Below are 16,488 nucleotides of genomic sequence, written 5' to 3' on the forward strand. Positions count from 1 at the left end.
CGAACTTATTTGAAATCTCAAATCACATAAAACGACGCTAAAATCACGAATTATGCTCCAATTCAAGTTTAATGAAATTTAAAATGTCCAACTTCTACATTCGATGTCGAAACCTACCAAATCAACTCCGATTGACCTCAAATTTTGCACACAAGTCATAAATGACATAACGGAGCTATAAAAAAATTTGAAACTGTATTCCAACTCCGGTATCAAAAGGTCAACTCCCCGGTCAAACTTCCAAACTTAAAATTCTTGGTTTAGCCATTTCAAGCCTAATTTCACTACGAACTTTCAAATAAAATTTCGATCACGCTCCTAAGTTCAAAATCACCATACGGAGCTGTTGGAATCATCAAAATTTTATTTCGGGGTCGTTTGCACATAATTCGACATCTGATCACTATTTGAACTTAAATATTTTTTTTTAATTGTTTCATCAAAATTCCGTATCTCGGGTTAGTAACCTCGGAATTTGATTACGGGCATACGCCCAAGTCCCAAACCACGACACGGACCTACCGAAATTGTCAAAATACTGATCTGAGTCTGTTTGCTCAAAATATTGACTAAAGTCAAACTTGCCTTTTAAAGCCAACTTAAGGAACCAAGTGTTCCGATTTCAACCCAAACACTTCCAAATCCCGAACCAACCCTCCCCACCAGTCATAAATCATTAAAGCACATACGGAAAGTTTTATTTAAGAGAACAGGGTTCTAAAAGTCAAAACGACCGGTTAGGTCGTTACAATACCCTTTACATTATTTAATAGGAATACACCACAATCGATTAAGTCTGTTCAAATGTGATAAGAAGAAGCAAATCTAATTAGATTTCGATTGTTCAATACATTAAGCTAGCGTTTGGACATAAATTTGATTAAAACATGAAAAGATGAGTTTTTGAAGACGAGATAAAAAATAATTTTTAAAAGTTAAAATCGTGTTTGGACATTCATTTTACTTGAAAAGAATTTGAAATTTTGTGAGTAGAAAATTTCAAACTTCAAAAACTACTGTAGAGTTGTTTTCGAGATTTGAAGATTTTGTTTTCAAAATCTGTCACGACATGGTTAAAATCTTACAACAAACAGAAATTTGAAGAAGAAAAAACTCCCAAATTTTATGGACAAACGGGAGCTTATTGATTATATCATTCTCACTCGAAATATTATAATCCATCACAATTCATAAGTGTAAAGAAATCTTATGAGAGAGAAAGATATAATCTTATTTAAACTTATTTTTCAATGTTCAGTATGTCTTTATTAGCAGAGATTGATAATTGTGGGCTAATTATAAGTATATATGATATTTTTTTATATATAAAAAGTTGTCTACTCCGCTAACCTCACGTTTTCCTTTCATATAATTTCAAGTTTTTGACTTTAGCACCCAATTTTTGAAGGTCTAATAAATAAGTAAAACAAGGAAGGGGAACATGGTTTGTAGATGAAACAAGTATATTTCCAAACTAAGGAATATTCAACGATAATGAAATCAACTGACCAACCTACTTATAACAACAACAACGAGGACGACTCAGTAAAATTCCACTAATATGATCTGGGGAGGATAGTGTGTATGCAGATCTTACTCATACCCGAGGAGTAGAGACCAACCTACTTATAAATGAAAATAAAAAATAAAAGAAAAAAAACATTTTCATGTGTAAAGATTCATGGGATAAATTTTAAAACCTATCATTTCCACATAAATTATAAACCTATCATTTCCAAATCATTGAGTGACAAGTGTAAAGAGACAGAGAGAAGTACTAATTATGTTTGGATATACTAATTTTCGCGTCCATTTTCTATCTTATATACTCATGGCTTCTTAACTACTGTATTTTTATATCCTAATGACAATATAAATATCTAATATATTACTATGAAAATTAAAAAAACTAATTTGGATTAACGAACTTCTTGAACAAGAATTAAATAAATGGGAAGTATACCCAGCTATAGAAGCATTAAACATTAATCAAAATTGAGACTGAATATAATTTAGATTCAATTCCTTTTAGAACTGATTTTAAGATTACCATATTAATTCAATCTCGTTTTCTGAACAAATCGTTGAGATAAGGAAGGTGATTGACGGTCCATAGGAAAGACAAATGTAACACAAATAAACCTCAGTGGAATATGTAATTAACCTCAAATCCTTAATCCAATCTTATATAAATTTACAATTTTTATACACTATATCAACTTACAGTATATAAATTGACATCTTCTAACACACTAACAGAGAAAATAGCTACATATAAATTATAAAATCCAGAAATTCACCTCTTCAATGATAATCAAGCCTACATATGGAAAGTAGAAACCACTTTGGTCTCCACACTTTCACCTTGACAAATAGTTGAATTTTATATATGTAAGTATTATATATATAAGTATTATGTATTTATTTGTTTGATATAAATATCACGTTTTTACCCGTTGGTAACCACTAACAACTTGCTTGGATGGTTGAACCCATTATAATTGTAATGACCCAACCGGTCATTTTGACTTTTAGAATCCCGTTCTCCTAAATAAAACTCTTCATATATGCTTTTATTAATTTATAACTTGCGGGGTCCAATTTGAAAGTGATCGGGTTGAAATCGGAACAATTGGTTCCTTAGTTTGGCTTTTAAAGGGTCAAGTTTGACTTCGGTCAACATTTTGAGAAAATGACCTCGGAATTGGGATTTGACGGTTCCAATAGGTTCGTATGATGATTTCGGACTTGGGCGTATTTCGAGTTTGGGAATAGTTTCATATGGTGATTTAAGACTTGCACGCAAAATTTGGTGTCATTCCGAGTAGTATAAGTATGTTTCGGCGCGTTCGGAGTAAGTTTGAAGAATTTGAAAATTCTAAGTTGAATCAATTTGGTTTGAGGTATGATTCTTAGTTTGGTATTGTTTTACACGTTCCGAGTGTTCGACCAAGTCCGTTTTATGATTTCAAACTTATTGGTATATTCGGGCGGGACGTGTTAACCGGACGAGGCTCGGACCAATTTTGGAATTTGGAGGAAGAACTGAAGCTTTCTGCTTCTGGTACGATCGCACCTGCGCTTGGACAGCAGCAGGTGCGACCCTCGCAGATGCGAGTTTTGTTCGCAGAAGCCGAAAAGGGAAGGGGAGGCCATCGCCGCAGATGCGGAATTTTGGCGTACCTGCAAACGCGCAGGTGCGAAGCAGCGCGCGCAGATGCGACCTTGGTCCAGGCGAGTAAAACTCGCACCTGCGAGGAATTTGCGCAGATGTGAAGCCGCATGTGCGGTTAATCCCTTCGCAGGTGTGAAAAACCTGCTTGGACAGAACCTTAAAAACGGACGAGGCTCAGTTCATTTTTTAGTCCGTTTTTCTTCCATGTTTGGGCGATTTCAGAGCTTTTTGAGAGGGGATTTAAACTAGCAATTGGAAGGTAAGTTAATTCTACATACCTTGAGTTAAATACATAGATTATGGGTAGATTATAACCGGTAAATCTTAGAAATTAAGAGTTTAGATGAAAAACCTAGATTCTTATAAAATTGAGATTTTAACCACCAAAATGGTTATGGAATTGGATAGAAATTATATATTTGAGTTCTTGAGATTATGGTTAACGTTTTCCTCCGAAAATTTTCAAAATCCGGGCACGTGGGCCCAGGATGAATTTTAGAAATTTTACCATTTTGGATAGGGTAATTTATTTAATAGATGAATTTCGAATTATTGAATATGTATTAATTATTTTATATAACTTTTGGATAGTTTCGGATTTTTCGGCACCGAATTGAGGTGTTTACGCGACATTTTGACTGGAAAGCGGACTTTGAGACAAGGTAAGTCTCTTATCTAATCTTGTGAGGGAGAATTTACTCCATAGATGATTAAATTAATAATTGTTATAAATTGTGGGGGCTACGTACGCACGGGGTGACGAGAGTCCGTACGTAGCTACTATTTATGCTAAAGTTCGGGTAGTTTAGGACTCAAATCATGAATTACGCGTGTAAATTATATTCTTTATTTAATTATATTATTTGAAATATATTGTGAATTGTTAGGGAAAGATAGTAAAAGATGAAAATCTCATATACTTAATTTTCTGCTTAAATTAATTAATTGTTAAAAAAAATTATTCATCCTCTCGAATTAATCTTATAATAAATATACTCTCATTCCGAAGGTACATAAGAAAATGTTCCCCTTTCTTGTGGAGTGTGCCGAATGCCTCGGCAGTATAGATGCATCTATAGATCGCGCCGCACGTCCCTCGGCAGCGTACACGACACTCTGGATCGGGTCGTACGACCTCGACAGAAATCGTGCATAATAATAATAATAATTACATGATACCTTGATATTCTAATTGCAGCTTGTGAATTTAATTAATAGATTGAGAATTGTTGCATTTGAAGGAATTTAATTATTTATGTTGGTTAAATAAAATTATTGTTAACTCCGTGAATCATGTTGATTTAAATATTTTTATTTTTATTTTATTTATTATTATTGACCCTTATTGAGTGTCAAAGTCGACAATCTCGTCTCTACCTCTTCGAGATTAGGCTTGATACTTACTCGGTACACGTTGTTTACGTACTCGTGCTACACTTGCTGCACTTTTTTGTGCAGTACCTGAGGCATGTGCTATAGTTGGACCTATCGGCGCACACCCACGATATTCAGAGGCTTAGTGGTGAGCTGCCCTTTTGAGCCATTCTGCAGCAACCAGTGCCTCTTCCTGAAATTTTTATTCTGTCTATTTTATTTCAGACAATATTTAGAATCTTTGTATAATCTACTAGATGCTCATATACTTGTGACATCAGGTCTTGACACACACACTAGTAGAATGTTTGGATTTAATTCTGTTCTTGATTATTTTAATTTACTAAATCTTTTCATATTGTCTAAATTCCTGAAATTAAGAAGAGTTTAATTACTCGGTTAATATTAAAAGAATTGAATATGTGTTTAAATTAATAGTTGGCTTGTCTAGCTGTAGTGTTGGACGCCATCACGACCTATAGGTGAAATTGGGTCGTGACAATAATGTATTGTTATGTTACTTTAACTACAAAATTTATTGCGATTATTATTTAAATTTTATTGTATCGTTTCGTTAAACATGTCGTTACGTAACGACGAAAAATGTCATTTTATATAACCAGTGATTTTGGTGTGGTCATGTCTTTATATTATTTTTTTTCCTATCATCTTGCTCTTTCTTATTATTAAATAATTCTATTTTATCTTTTGCTATATCTTTTTTATATCATACTTTTACCTTGTATCTTATTTTTATCTTGTAATATTATAAATTTATTCTTGATATTGCTGGTGTATAACATCACAAAATGACGATAAATAATACAATCTATTCAAATATTATATATACCAAAACGATATAATTATGTCATAAAATAATATATAGCAATCAAAATAACAATAAATAATACAATCTATTCAAGTATTATATATACCAAAACTATACAATTACATCATAAAATGATACATAGCAATCATCCAAACAAGTTGTAAGTCAAGATCGGCAGCAATTATAATTAGAACGCAAAGATAGAAGATTTAATCCAAATTATTATTATGAGCTTCTACAAATAATAACAAAAGTAAACGCACACTTCTCTCTTTGTAATCAAACAACCTATTTCAGTCTCTCACACACACACACCACAACACACACACTCCTGTCTCCCTTTCTATTTCTCTCTTTTTTCCAATCTAATCATACAAATTCAAGGGGTTTTTGATCCATTTGCCTTCACATTGAGAGAGGGGAAAAAAAGAATCTTGGAGCTTAAATTGTTTGACCCTTTATTTGTTCTTTAAAAAAGCTGAGTTTTTAATGCATAACCATATGGTTTTTATGAGGATTTGAAAATCAAGAATCTGCAAATTCCATGTTTTGTTATTATTTAAGAGCTAAATTATTGTGGGTCATAAAGATAATGCATTAAATCTTGAAATTCTCTTTCAAAGATTTGAGCTTTGCAATGGGCTTATTGGTTCTGCATTGGAATTATCTAATTTTGGGGGTTCTTTAAGTAAATTTAGCAGGAAAGAAGCTTTCTTTTATTGTGTATTTTGGGCAATGGATACAAAAAATAAAGAATTTAAAGGGGAGAAAAATAAGTATGTAGATAGTGTGGAAGCTTCTAAAGATGAGGATGATGAGTCTAAAGCATTGTTGTTGCCTTGTAAAAAAGGTGGATTGTCAAAAACCAAAGGTAAACCAAAGAGGAAAGTGCAGTGGAATGATACAAATGGGAATAAACTTGCTGAGGTTTTGGAATTTCAGCCAAGGTAAATTTCTTTTGATCAAATTCTCCTCATTCAGCTATTATTTGGCTTCTAGCTGCTAACTTATAGTTAATATATAAAATTTTTGGTCCGTAAGATTAGTTTCAAAGTTTAAGTTTCCTCTGATTATATGTGAATTGTATTGGTTGCTCATCAAGGAGAAGCATACTATAGCTACATAAGTTCCATATTTTAGACAGTCGATCACTAATGTGGCAAAGGAATAATCTTCAGTAGAATTATTTATGTTATAGTACTTAAGTCTTTATTAAAAAAAAAAAAAGGTATAGTAACTTAGCCTGGAAGTTTTTTGATTTATCAAAAAATCAAAAATATAAAAATAAAAAGAAATTAACTTAAGTGTGGTATTTCGTTTATGCCATATCTCAAACACGGTACTAAATGATGTATATGTAGCCTGTGTGTGGATATCTTTTCGATGATAAGCAGATTGATTGAGTGAATCACAGCTGTAGACTGCATGTCCATGATGCTATTGTGCTTGGCATATAAGCAGCAAAATACAGCCTGTTGTTATTAGTTCCCAAGGGGATGACTAAGTAGTTGAGGCACAGTAGTGACAACCTGGAGATTCCATGTTCGAATCCCAGCTACAACGCTTAATGTGAACTCATATGCTCCAACTTTGGTGGGCATGTTTACCCAGAATCTGTGATTGTGGACAGTCACAAGCTACCTGGTGAAATAGTCGAGGTGTGCCAAACTGGCAATGACACCACCGTCATCCAAAAAGAAAAAAGACATGCAATCATTGGATTTCCTAAACTAATAGCTGATGAACTGTTAGACCTTAATAGTGCATGTTCTAATCCTGGCTCCATTACTGGCCTTGATCTTGTCAAAACCTACAAGCTTCACTGTTAGCATTGAGTAGCATAACAATTAAATGCTCAACCTATCCAAAAAGGCAAAACACAGTGAAAAAAATGCTTAAGTAGTATGCCATCCAAATGCAGCATGCTGTCGTTTCATATGAAAGTGAATTTAGTGGCAACTCCCCCTACTTAGAAGCACTTCTGTTTGACAATATAGACATTAAATGAGCTGGTAGTACTCGTTTAATCTTAGCTTGCCCATCTATTGCATTCATTATAGGTTTCTCAAACATCTAAAGATCCTTGCGGAAGTAAGTACTAGTGTAGAATCTTTAAGAAATCTTGGTCTAAGAAAAATGTGTGCAGCTCGAGAAGAGAAGTAGGATTAACAACTTGGGAGAGGTGAAGCCCTTTCTCATGATATGACTTATCGACAATACTATTGCATAGAACCATCTGCTTGGAACTGTGTGTCTCTACAGTTTGCTTTCGTACGTCATCACAGTAAAATTGAGCACTAGAGTATATGTGTCTTGACAAAATTTCAGCAACCAAAATGATATTTTGATTGGATTTTGTAGGTTGCACAATATATTATTAGTAAGGTGAGTAGAGTTGGACTCTTTCCAGTCTTCAGTACCAATGCCCCCAGATTTAATTTGACATATGAACTAGGAGGTCCAATACTTCCTCTAGGCTGGATTGAGCAATGAAAAGGAAGGGTAGAAAAATTTACAAAGTGGAATAGGAGTAAACAACAATAATAACAAACCCAGTGGATTCCCGCAAGTGGGGTCTGGGGAGGGTAGGATGTACGCAACTTATTTTCTTTTTTCTTTTGGTCAGAATGTGGGAAATTCCTCCATGTTTGCTTCTTCCGCCCTTTTGGACAGAGGAGAAATTAAATCACTTACATTTCTCTCTGATCTTCACTCAAGGGAAACAAACAGAGTATAAGGGGTTTTAACCCAGTTGGGAGCAATGCTTATCTCTGATTTAACAGCATTTCTATCACTTTAACTGTGGTCCGCTTATGGGTGTGAAAAAAGTAACTGCAGTTTCCTTTGATCAGAGGAAATGAGGTAAGAGATAACCGGAGTTCGGTTGAAGCCTGGTGTATAATTAAGGTAGCTTGTTAATTATCGAAAAAATGAGTTAGGGTAGCTTGCTCCATAGGTACTGACACCTTTTATTTTTGTGCTTTCAATTAAAGTTGCTTTCTGACTTTTCTCACATCTATTAAGATTAAATTTATGTTTATTGCTTAGGCTTAGCTAAGAGGAACTGGGGATGGTAAATGGGGCTTATGATTCTTTCTTCCGCCACCGTTTAACCCGCCCTGCCCTGCCCTTTTTTAACATAATTCCCTATTTACACGCTGTCCAGCCTCCTTAACTTTTTTTTTCTTTTTAAAACTTTTCTATTTCAGTTTGCTTCTTTTTCTTTTTTATATTTTGTCCTCTGAATCATAGTCTTCTTTTTCTTTTTTATATTTTATCCTCTGAATTATAGTAATCTTTTTAACTCTAACAACTAGGTGTACCTGAAGATAATGACTTTAATCTTATGCATACTGAAATAGTAAAAATTAAAGGGAAAAGGACCAAATATGCCCCTCTACTATGCGAAAAGGATAAATTTTACCTTCCGTTATACTATTCGTCCATAAATACCCCCGACGTCATAAAAGCGGCTCAAATATACCCTTCCTCCGCTAGGGCTTTCCAAGATGGAAGCTCAATCCGACATGGCACTGGCATTTTGGATAGGTGGACGCCACGTGGCATGCCACCTTATCGCCCAAACCCATTTTACACCCTCCCCTACACTTCTTCCACCACTAACACCTCCTCCCCTTCCACCACCACTTTCACAATCAATATTACCATGACAGCCACCATTTTCATTGGTGTTCAACAAAACTATCATTTCAACTCCATTTCGAAATTAGTAATGTAGATATCTTTTCGCTTATAATTCCATTTCAATTCAAACCCATTTTCAGACAATTTCGAGTACCCTTTGCTGTATATTTTTGTCTTTTATGGGGATATATTTAGAGGGCACATATCCTTCAGATCAATTTTTCGTAAACAGGTAAGAAAATAATTTTTCTCCTTGAATTTCTTATTATTTTTTCGGTGGGTTTTGTAAGGTAGCTTTCTTATGTTGTTCATGGTTAAAACTTGGTTTTTGTTCAGGTGTTGATTAAGCAATATCTATGTGTACATGAAAACTCTAGATAAGAATTATTTTGATCATCTGTAAATAAGAAAAGAATAAAGAATTGTAAACTCATCCTTCAACAACTGAAAAGACCTTGCTTAACATTTTAGGCCTAATTCGAAGACTTTTTTTTAACTTTCTTGTTTTTTCAATCATGAAGAAATATATTTACACCATCTGCTGAAATTGGATCTTCTAACACATATTAGTAGGGAGGACAATACATATAAACATATCGGAAGGTAAAACCTTCTTGGCTCTGCTCGTCCACCTTAATTGGTAGACCAATTATTCTTTAATCGATGCCTTCCTAAAGCATATGGAAAAAATCTAGCAGCTCAACTTTGGTTTTTTTAATTTAATTTTATGAGGCAGCAGCGAGGGATTCCAACAGCACTTGAACAGCTATGTTGAACACCAATGAAAATGGTGGTGGCCATGGTAATGTTGATTGTGAAAGTGGTGGTGGAAGGGGAGGAGGTGCTAGTGGTGGAAGAAGTGTAGGGAAGGGTGTAACATGGGTTTGGGCGATGCCACGTAGTGTCCACCTTGCCAAAATGCCAGTGCCATGTAGGATTGAGCTTCCACCTTGGAAAGCCCTAAAGGAGGAAGGGTATATTTGAGCCACTTTTATGGCGTCACGGGTATTTATGGATGAATAGTATAACGGAGGGTAAATTGATCTTTTTCGCACAGTAAAGGGGCATATTTAACCCTTTTCCCAAAAATAAATATACATGGCAGTGCAAATAGTTTCCTACAAAACCATGATGATGATAGCTAGCGATATGAAAATATCCTTGTAAAAGTTATACTATTTTCCCAGAATATTTACAATGTAAAAACATAACATTCCCAATGTGGAGGTTACCCAGAAGCCAAATCTGCTACCTAGTTTTGCCTTTTCTTTTCGCTCCTTTCAAAGATAGCCAATCATCTCAGAAATCACACCGTAGACGCTTTAACAACTGGCCAAATCCATCTAACATGTTTAAAATTCTGCATCTTACCTAACTGGTCATTGATATTCACTGCTATGAGGTGAGGGTCTAAGACCTTTACTCAGGCGAAAGCTGTTCCTATACTACGAATTAAATTATCTAAAAGCTACATAAGCAGTAAAGCTTTAGTTAGAAACTAACTTTTCCATTTTCTCAAAGGTCGTGCCTGCAGAAAACAAGCTCACATAACAAAGATTTAGAAGTCCCAGTATAATAATCCTAAATACTCAACCATAACCCTGAACAAAATCTTTTTTTCTAAAGCTTCAAAAATATACCCTAAATCCAACAATGGAGAATACAAACATTTCATGAACTAAGTAATACTAACAAGGCAGAATGCAAAAGTACGGAAACCTACTACATCTTTCTGTCGTTGTAGGTTAAAGTGGTTATATCAGAGGCAGACACCCATGGCTCCCTTCCCTGCCCACTATATAGTTTACTATTTTAGAAAAATAAGCATTGACCGCCATCCTGCCCTGCCCTGTCTACCTAAGCATTGCCCTACCCCACCTTGCCCCATTATTATCCCTAGCGTAAACACATAATCCTCGTAATTTGATGTTTGGTTCTTAAAATGGAAAAAAGGCAAAAACTAGTTGACAGGTGGAAAAGTAATTCGCAGGTGACTATTTGGCTCTATATAACAAAGGGTAGATGTTCAAATGGAATGTCTACCTCATCCCAGTATAATCATATTGTTTTAGAGCGGAACTTCTACCATGATTTAGACATTCCATTTGAAATCTTGTGATATCTTATTTTTAGCTTTCCTTCCAAATGGTGATGGTTATGTAGTTGAGTACCTTTTCTTATGGTATAAAGTTGGCAAGTTCTTGGACATCCATGCTCTGAGTCATTACTAATTTCATAATTATTGTGATACATAAAGGTCCGACCGAACTAGTTTTTGTAGTGTACTACATAAGCTAAACTTGGTTACATCATAAAGTTGTATACTGCCCAACTTTCAGATTAAGATGGGAAAATATATCATTTTCCTTTATCCAAAAAAAACTCACTTTCATAATAAATTTGACTTTAATGGTTTACATCCAGAACGAGTGTAGATATTGAATTTTTGTTAATGAGCCATTGTTTATGTTATCTCAGAGTGTTGGCAATCTGGCACTTGCAGTTGCAGAACACTGCTCGATATAGTTTCTTTAGTTCATCAAAAAGACAAGAATGGATTAGTTCTGAAGTTGGAATTGTATGCTATGTTTTTATAATAGTTTGGATTACTCTTAACGTATAAATTTTTGTTTGTTCTGCAGTGATACCAGTGACTCAGATGACGATGAATCAGATTCTTGCATTTGCAGAATAATGTAGTTCTCAGTGAATGCACTACCAAACCAGTTGAATCTCCTTTGACTTAATACAGGGTGAATCAACGCGTTGAATCTCCTTGATTCACATCTTATATAGCCTACAATAACGGCAGTTTGTTAAAGAGAGTCAACTTCTAATTTTGGTTCAAGGTACCTGGCACCTCGAGCCAAATGAATCGACTCTTTCCTTTGTACACAATCAGATAGAGAGAATGACTTCCTCTGTTGTATGTAGCATACAGAACCTTCAGTTTTTCTTGTTTTCTTTTGCTCCAAATATAATGTATATGAGTACTGAAGCTTACATCTGATGATTGTGTTCTAGCATATAGCTAGATGCATAGCAAGATTTGTTCTGTAACATCTTTCTTCATTTGTCCACTACTTTGTTTTTTGTAAATAATGAATTACAACATTCATATGCTTCTCAACCAAATACAAGGCTCCCCAAATGGAATCTTATGTCCCCAAATTTGTCTATAAGAATACAACACAACTGCACTCACAAATCATGTACTGTCCAAACATAAAGACAAACAATACTTTACACAAAAACATCAATTCAAATGTATTTAGGCCATTCTCTGCACTTTCTTTGTTTATATAGTATTGACTATATCAAGCACAACTTGATGATCTTTAGCTCTATCTTCAATATAGTACACAGCTGAGCGATTTACTGATGCTGCTCCTGCTGAAACCAGCCAATTTGAGAGACTGGCATCAACTGGAATTTCGTGCTCCTTAGCCTTAGGCTTAGAGTTATCTTTGAGATTTAGGTCTGCACAATTGATTACTGGCTTTTTAAGCAAAGGTATTTCTTGTTTTCCATCCAATTTGATAGTGTTTTCTTTCTGATGTTTCACTTGCTGTGCTCCTCTAGCTTTAACTGCTTTCCATTGAGTGAGATTTTCAACTGGAAGTAGCACAGAATTCCCATACAAATTTCTATTATCTTGACTTACTTCATTTGTTTCATCTTTGTTCAGCCTTTTATCATTTTCAAACTTGTTTTCTGTCTCGTCGCCACCATCTTCATTATCATCATCATCATCGCTAACGCCATAGTCTTCTTCATCAAGTTCATCGATATCACTTTCCTCAAGTGTTATCTCGTCTTCCTCATCGTTGCAGTTATAGTATCGATAACTTGAAGGGTACATAGACATACTGTTTTTTGCAGTTTCTTGTTCATTGTATACACATTGTGTCTGCTCTTCATCTGAGAAATATGTTGTGCTGTTGTCATCGTCTTGGATTCGCTCATACGCCTTAACATTCAAATTGAAGCTCACTTTCTTTTTTACCTTAGGTTTTGATGATTCTTTAGGCTTATCCCTGCATGCAAACCAAATAAAAAACATGAAAGTGACCACGCAAGTCAATAAAGTCTGTAAAAATTAGATGCTTGTGATGATTGTGACATCCGATTTTGGGCGATGTTGGCAATTGTGGTCTAGACCCTGCCGTGGATATTCTATCTATGATTTTTCAACTTGGAATTATTCTGTTTCCTTATTATAAAATTTACAAACTCCCTAATTGGCGTTAATGAAGTTCGTGAAAATTATGGAAGATCAAGAAAAGCCAAACAAAATTTGCGATGGCCTCGAAGCCAGTGAAAATTACGAGAGATCAATGTTCAAATTCCAAAGAAGACAAATAAAAAAAGCTAGGTGGTTAAATCTCATTTGTCTAATCCGTATTGGGTAGAACTATTTAATATCTGTGCTAGTAGAAGATAGTAGGTATTCAGTGAAATGGTAGAGATGCATAAACTGATCCAGACACCACTATTATAAAGAAAATGAAAAGAAATAGAAGAAAAACTCATGAGTTACTGACTCACCTGGGTTCAGAATTTACAGAATCTGCAGCATTTGCCTTCTCAGAGTCTAGTTGTACATACTTTTGATGCACCTATAAACAAGATTCAAAAAAGCAAACTTATTTAGAATTCGAATAACACAAGGGAAACACTTCTTATGAAAGGATTTGGCTTCATCCAATTCATATATATAAAAGAAAATCAAAATTTTGCAACAACGACGACTACAACAACAACCTAGTATAATCCCACAAGTGAGATTTGGGGAGGGTAGTGTGTACGCTGCCTCTACCCTAGAGGCAAGGGATAGGGAAGGAGTAAAGAGACTATTTCTAATAGACCCTCGGCTCAGAAAAATTAAATTTTGCATAGAGTTAAAATCGAACACAAGTATAAACCATCATTTCTAACTAATTCATCAGCCCTGTAACCATTTAAAAACTGACACAAATTAATTTAACAAGCAGTGGGAACTTACTTGGAACTTGTTACAAGGCTTTATACGCTTTTGTTTCTTGGTGGTAAAACCAAAACAACCAAGAAAACATCCCATTTTTAAAAAGATCTATGCTTTAGTGATTTTCCAAAAACCCCTGCAGAGAAAATGGAGGAAGATTTTGGCTTGTATATTTGCAGTGTGTTTATATGAAAGTTTGTTGGTTGGTGGGGGGTGGGATGGAGCGGGGGGGGGGGGAGGGGTAGGGGAGAATGTGGCCTTCTTTGGTAATGGAGGATTTAAATATGTTGCCTCCAACGGTATTTGAAAATAGGAACGTTAAGAAAAAGGGTTAGAAATAATAATGAAGTGGGGCAATGGATAAAAAGACAAGGTTCAAAGACTGTTTGCCAGCTTTTATCTGATTTTCTGTAATATTGAGATTCTATTTTTTTTTAATAAAGTTTCTATTACGCTATCATATTCTTTTTAAGAAATTTTAAGGATATTTTTGAAATATTTGATTTTTGGAAAGAGGTACCGAAAGTTTTAGAAAAGTCAATATAAGGTCTTGAAAGTATTTACATATGCAAGAAATTGATACAAAATTGCTTTGTGAAGTTTTAAAATTTTGGTTTTTCTATACTCTTTTATCTTCTTTTTTTCTTTTTCTTTTTCTTTTGGATGGAAAGGCTTGGGGTAAAGGAAAAGGAAAAAAATGATCTAGTCAAAATTGAATGTTACACCTTAAAGATGTAATGTGAAGTACCAACTCTACCACTAAACTATTTCTCAATGTTTTGTTTTCATCTTTGTTGAAACAAATGAAATTAAATTGCTAAAATTTCGACGGGATTATGTGAATTAAGTAAGTGGAGCTTTCCGCAAATTGATGTTGGCAAAACTCATAAATGAAATCACTTTTTGAATTCTTTGTCTTTTTTAACTAGGCAGTCTAGAATATTGCACATCTAAGGGACTTGCGGCTGCTAGCTTTGGACTTTTGGATCTCGACTAAATATACTACGAGAACATTGACTTTAATTTACGGTTGAGGAGCGTGAAAAATTCTCGTATTTAATTTAGGGAGAGAACTCCTAATTTTTTTTAAATATTTATTCGGATCATATAGAATTGGAGAAGAGGAAATAATCCCGTTGTTTGTTTATGTTGCGGAAGATCGTGAGTTAACTAGCACACAATCACATACAAAGCAAATAGAGAAGAAAAATCAACACAAGGATTTAACGAGGTTCGGCTAAGCCTAATTCTCGGGGCAGAAGCTGAGAGAGTTTTTCACTATAAATGAGAAGAAAAGCACAATACAATTTATATAATCCCCAACTACAACCCCTATATATAGATCCCAAATAATCTCAAACCTATAAGAGAAAGATTTCCCAATTTGACAAGGACTATAGGTTTTTCTTTCCCAAATCTATTAGGACAATGAGTTTCCCTAAACCTATAGGGATTATGAGTTTCCTAAAAATACAAGAAAATAATTCAAGCCATAAAATAAAAAATCTTCCCCTTGGCTTGAATTCTCCTCATTAACAGGAACAACGTCTATCTACCTTGTCATCATGCCTCACGAGGGGTCTACCCATTGTCGCACACATTAACCAAGTCTAGGCAACGCCTAAACTTGTTAAGAGACTCAATCTCTTTAGCCATAGCACTAATCCATCGATTTGGTTCTGTACCCGGAATAACTTCTGGATAGCTATAACACTTAAACGCATCAACGGTCTCTGCAACTGCCAAAGCAAATCCCACAGGATTCGTATATCCAAGAAGATTCCCATCAACTACGTTTGCAAATCTTTACGGTCGGTTGATCACTCTCTTCTCTATGCCTGTTGCAATGCTAAATGGTTGTTGTTGCGCAGATGCATCAACATTATCATCTCGATCAATATTTTTCACCTCCTCCACTTCCTCTACCTTAGAACTACTGGACTGAGCTAGTGAAGATTCAATTTCTAGCTCTATGCGGTCACTGACACCACGATCTGTTTCTGCTATTGCCTTCTCCCTCTGACTGTCCTGTGAGGTAGATTCATTAAATGTTATATCCCTACTGATAATTAGCCCTAGAGTCTTTTGATCTGTGCACCACAATCTATAACCTTTCACTCCAGTTGCATACCCTAGAAATATGCACTTCTTTGCCTTCGGCTCAAGTTTTCCATCCCTCACATGAGCATAAGCAGGATAACCAAATATCCTTAAATTTGAATAATCAGCAGGTGAACCGGACCATACCTCAAAAGGAGTTTTGAACTCAATAGTTGTGAATGGAGATCTGTTGACCAAATAACAAGCTGTATTGATTGCTTCAGCCCAAAAATCCTTCCTAACACATGAGTGTGAAAGCATGCTCCGTGCCCTATCACAAAGCGTTCTGTTCATATATTCTGCAATACCATTTTGTTGTGGTGTTCCGAAATAAATGTGGTTCACTATGCCCTCTCTGCTGCAGAAATTATTGAACTCAGA

At 35.0% G+C, this 16,488-nt stretch overlaps 2 protein-coding genes across 2 annotated transcripts; one reads left to right on the forward strand and one right to left on the reverse strand.

The window, feature by feature from the left end:
- The first annotated feature begins 5,627 nt into the window (after positions 1-5,627).
- LOC104106738 (uncharacterized) lies at positions 5,628-12,083 on the forward strand. The gene is made up of 2 exons (XM_009615355.4): positions 5,628-6,325; positions 11,666-12,083. Exons 1-2 carry the CDS (start codon positions 6,114-6,116, stop codon positions 11,721-11,723), a joined length of 270 nt encoding a protein of 89 aa, XP_009613650.1. The 5' UTR covers positions 5,628-6,113; the 3' UTR covers positions 11,724-12,083.
- Positions 12,084-12,163: 80 nt separating this feature from the next.
- Positions 12,164-14,230, reverse strand: LOC104106749 (uncharacterized). The gene is made up of 3 exons (XM_009615367.4): positions 14,029-14,230; positions 13,572-13,642; positions 12,164-13,060 (listed from the first exon to the last, which is right to left on the reverse strand). Exons 1-3 carry the CDS (start codon positions 14,101-14,103, stop codon positions 12,322-12,324), a joined length of 885 nt encoding a protein of 294 aa, XP_009613662.1. The 5' UTR covers positions 14,104-14,230; the 3' UTR covers positions 12,164-12,321.
- Between the last annotated feature and the right edge of the window lie 2,258 nt (positions 14,231-16,488).

The sequence above is a fragment of the Nicotiana tomentosiformis genome, chromosome 9 (assembly GCF_000390325.3).
Source record: "Nicotiana tomentosiformis chromosome 9, ASM39032v3, whole genome shotgun sequence".
Taxonomy (NCBI): Eukaryota; Viridiplantae; Streptophyta; class Magnoliopsida; order Solanales; family Solanaceae; genus Nicotiana; species Nicotiana tomentosiformis.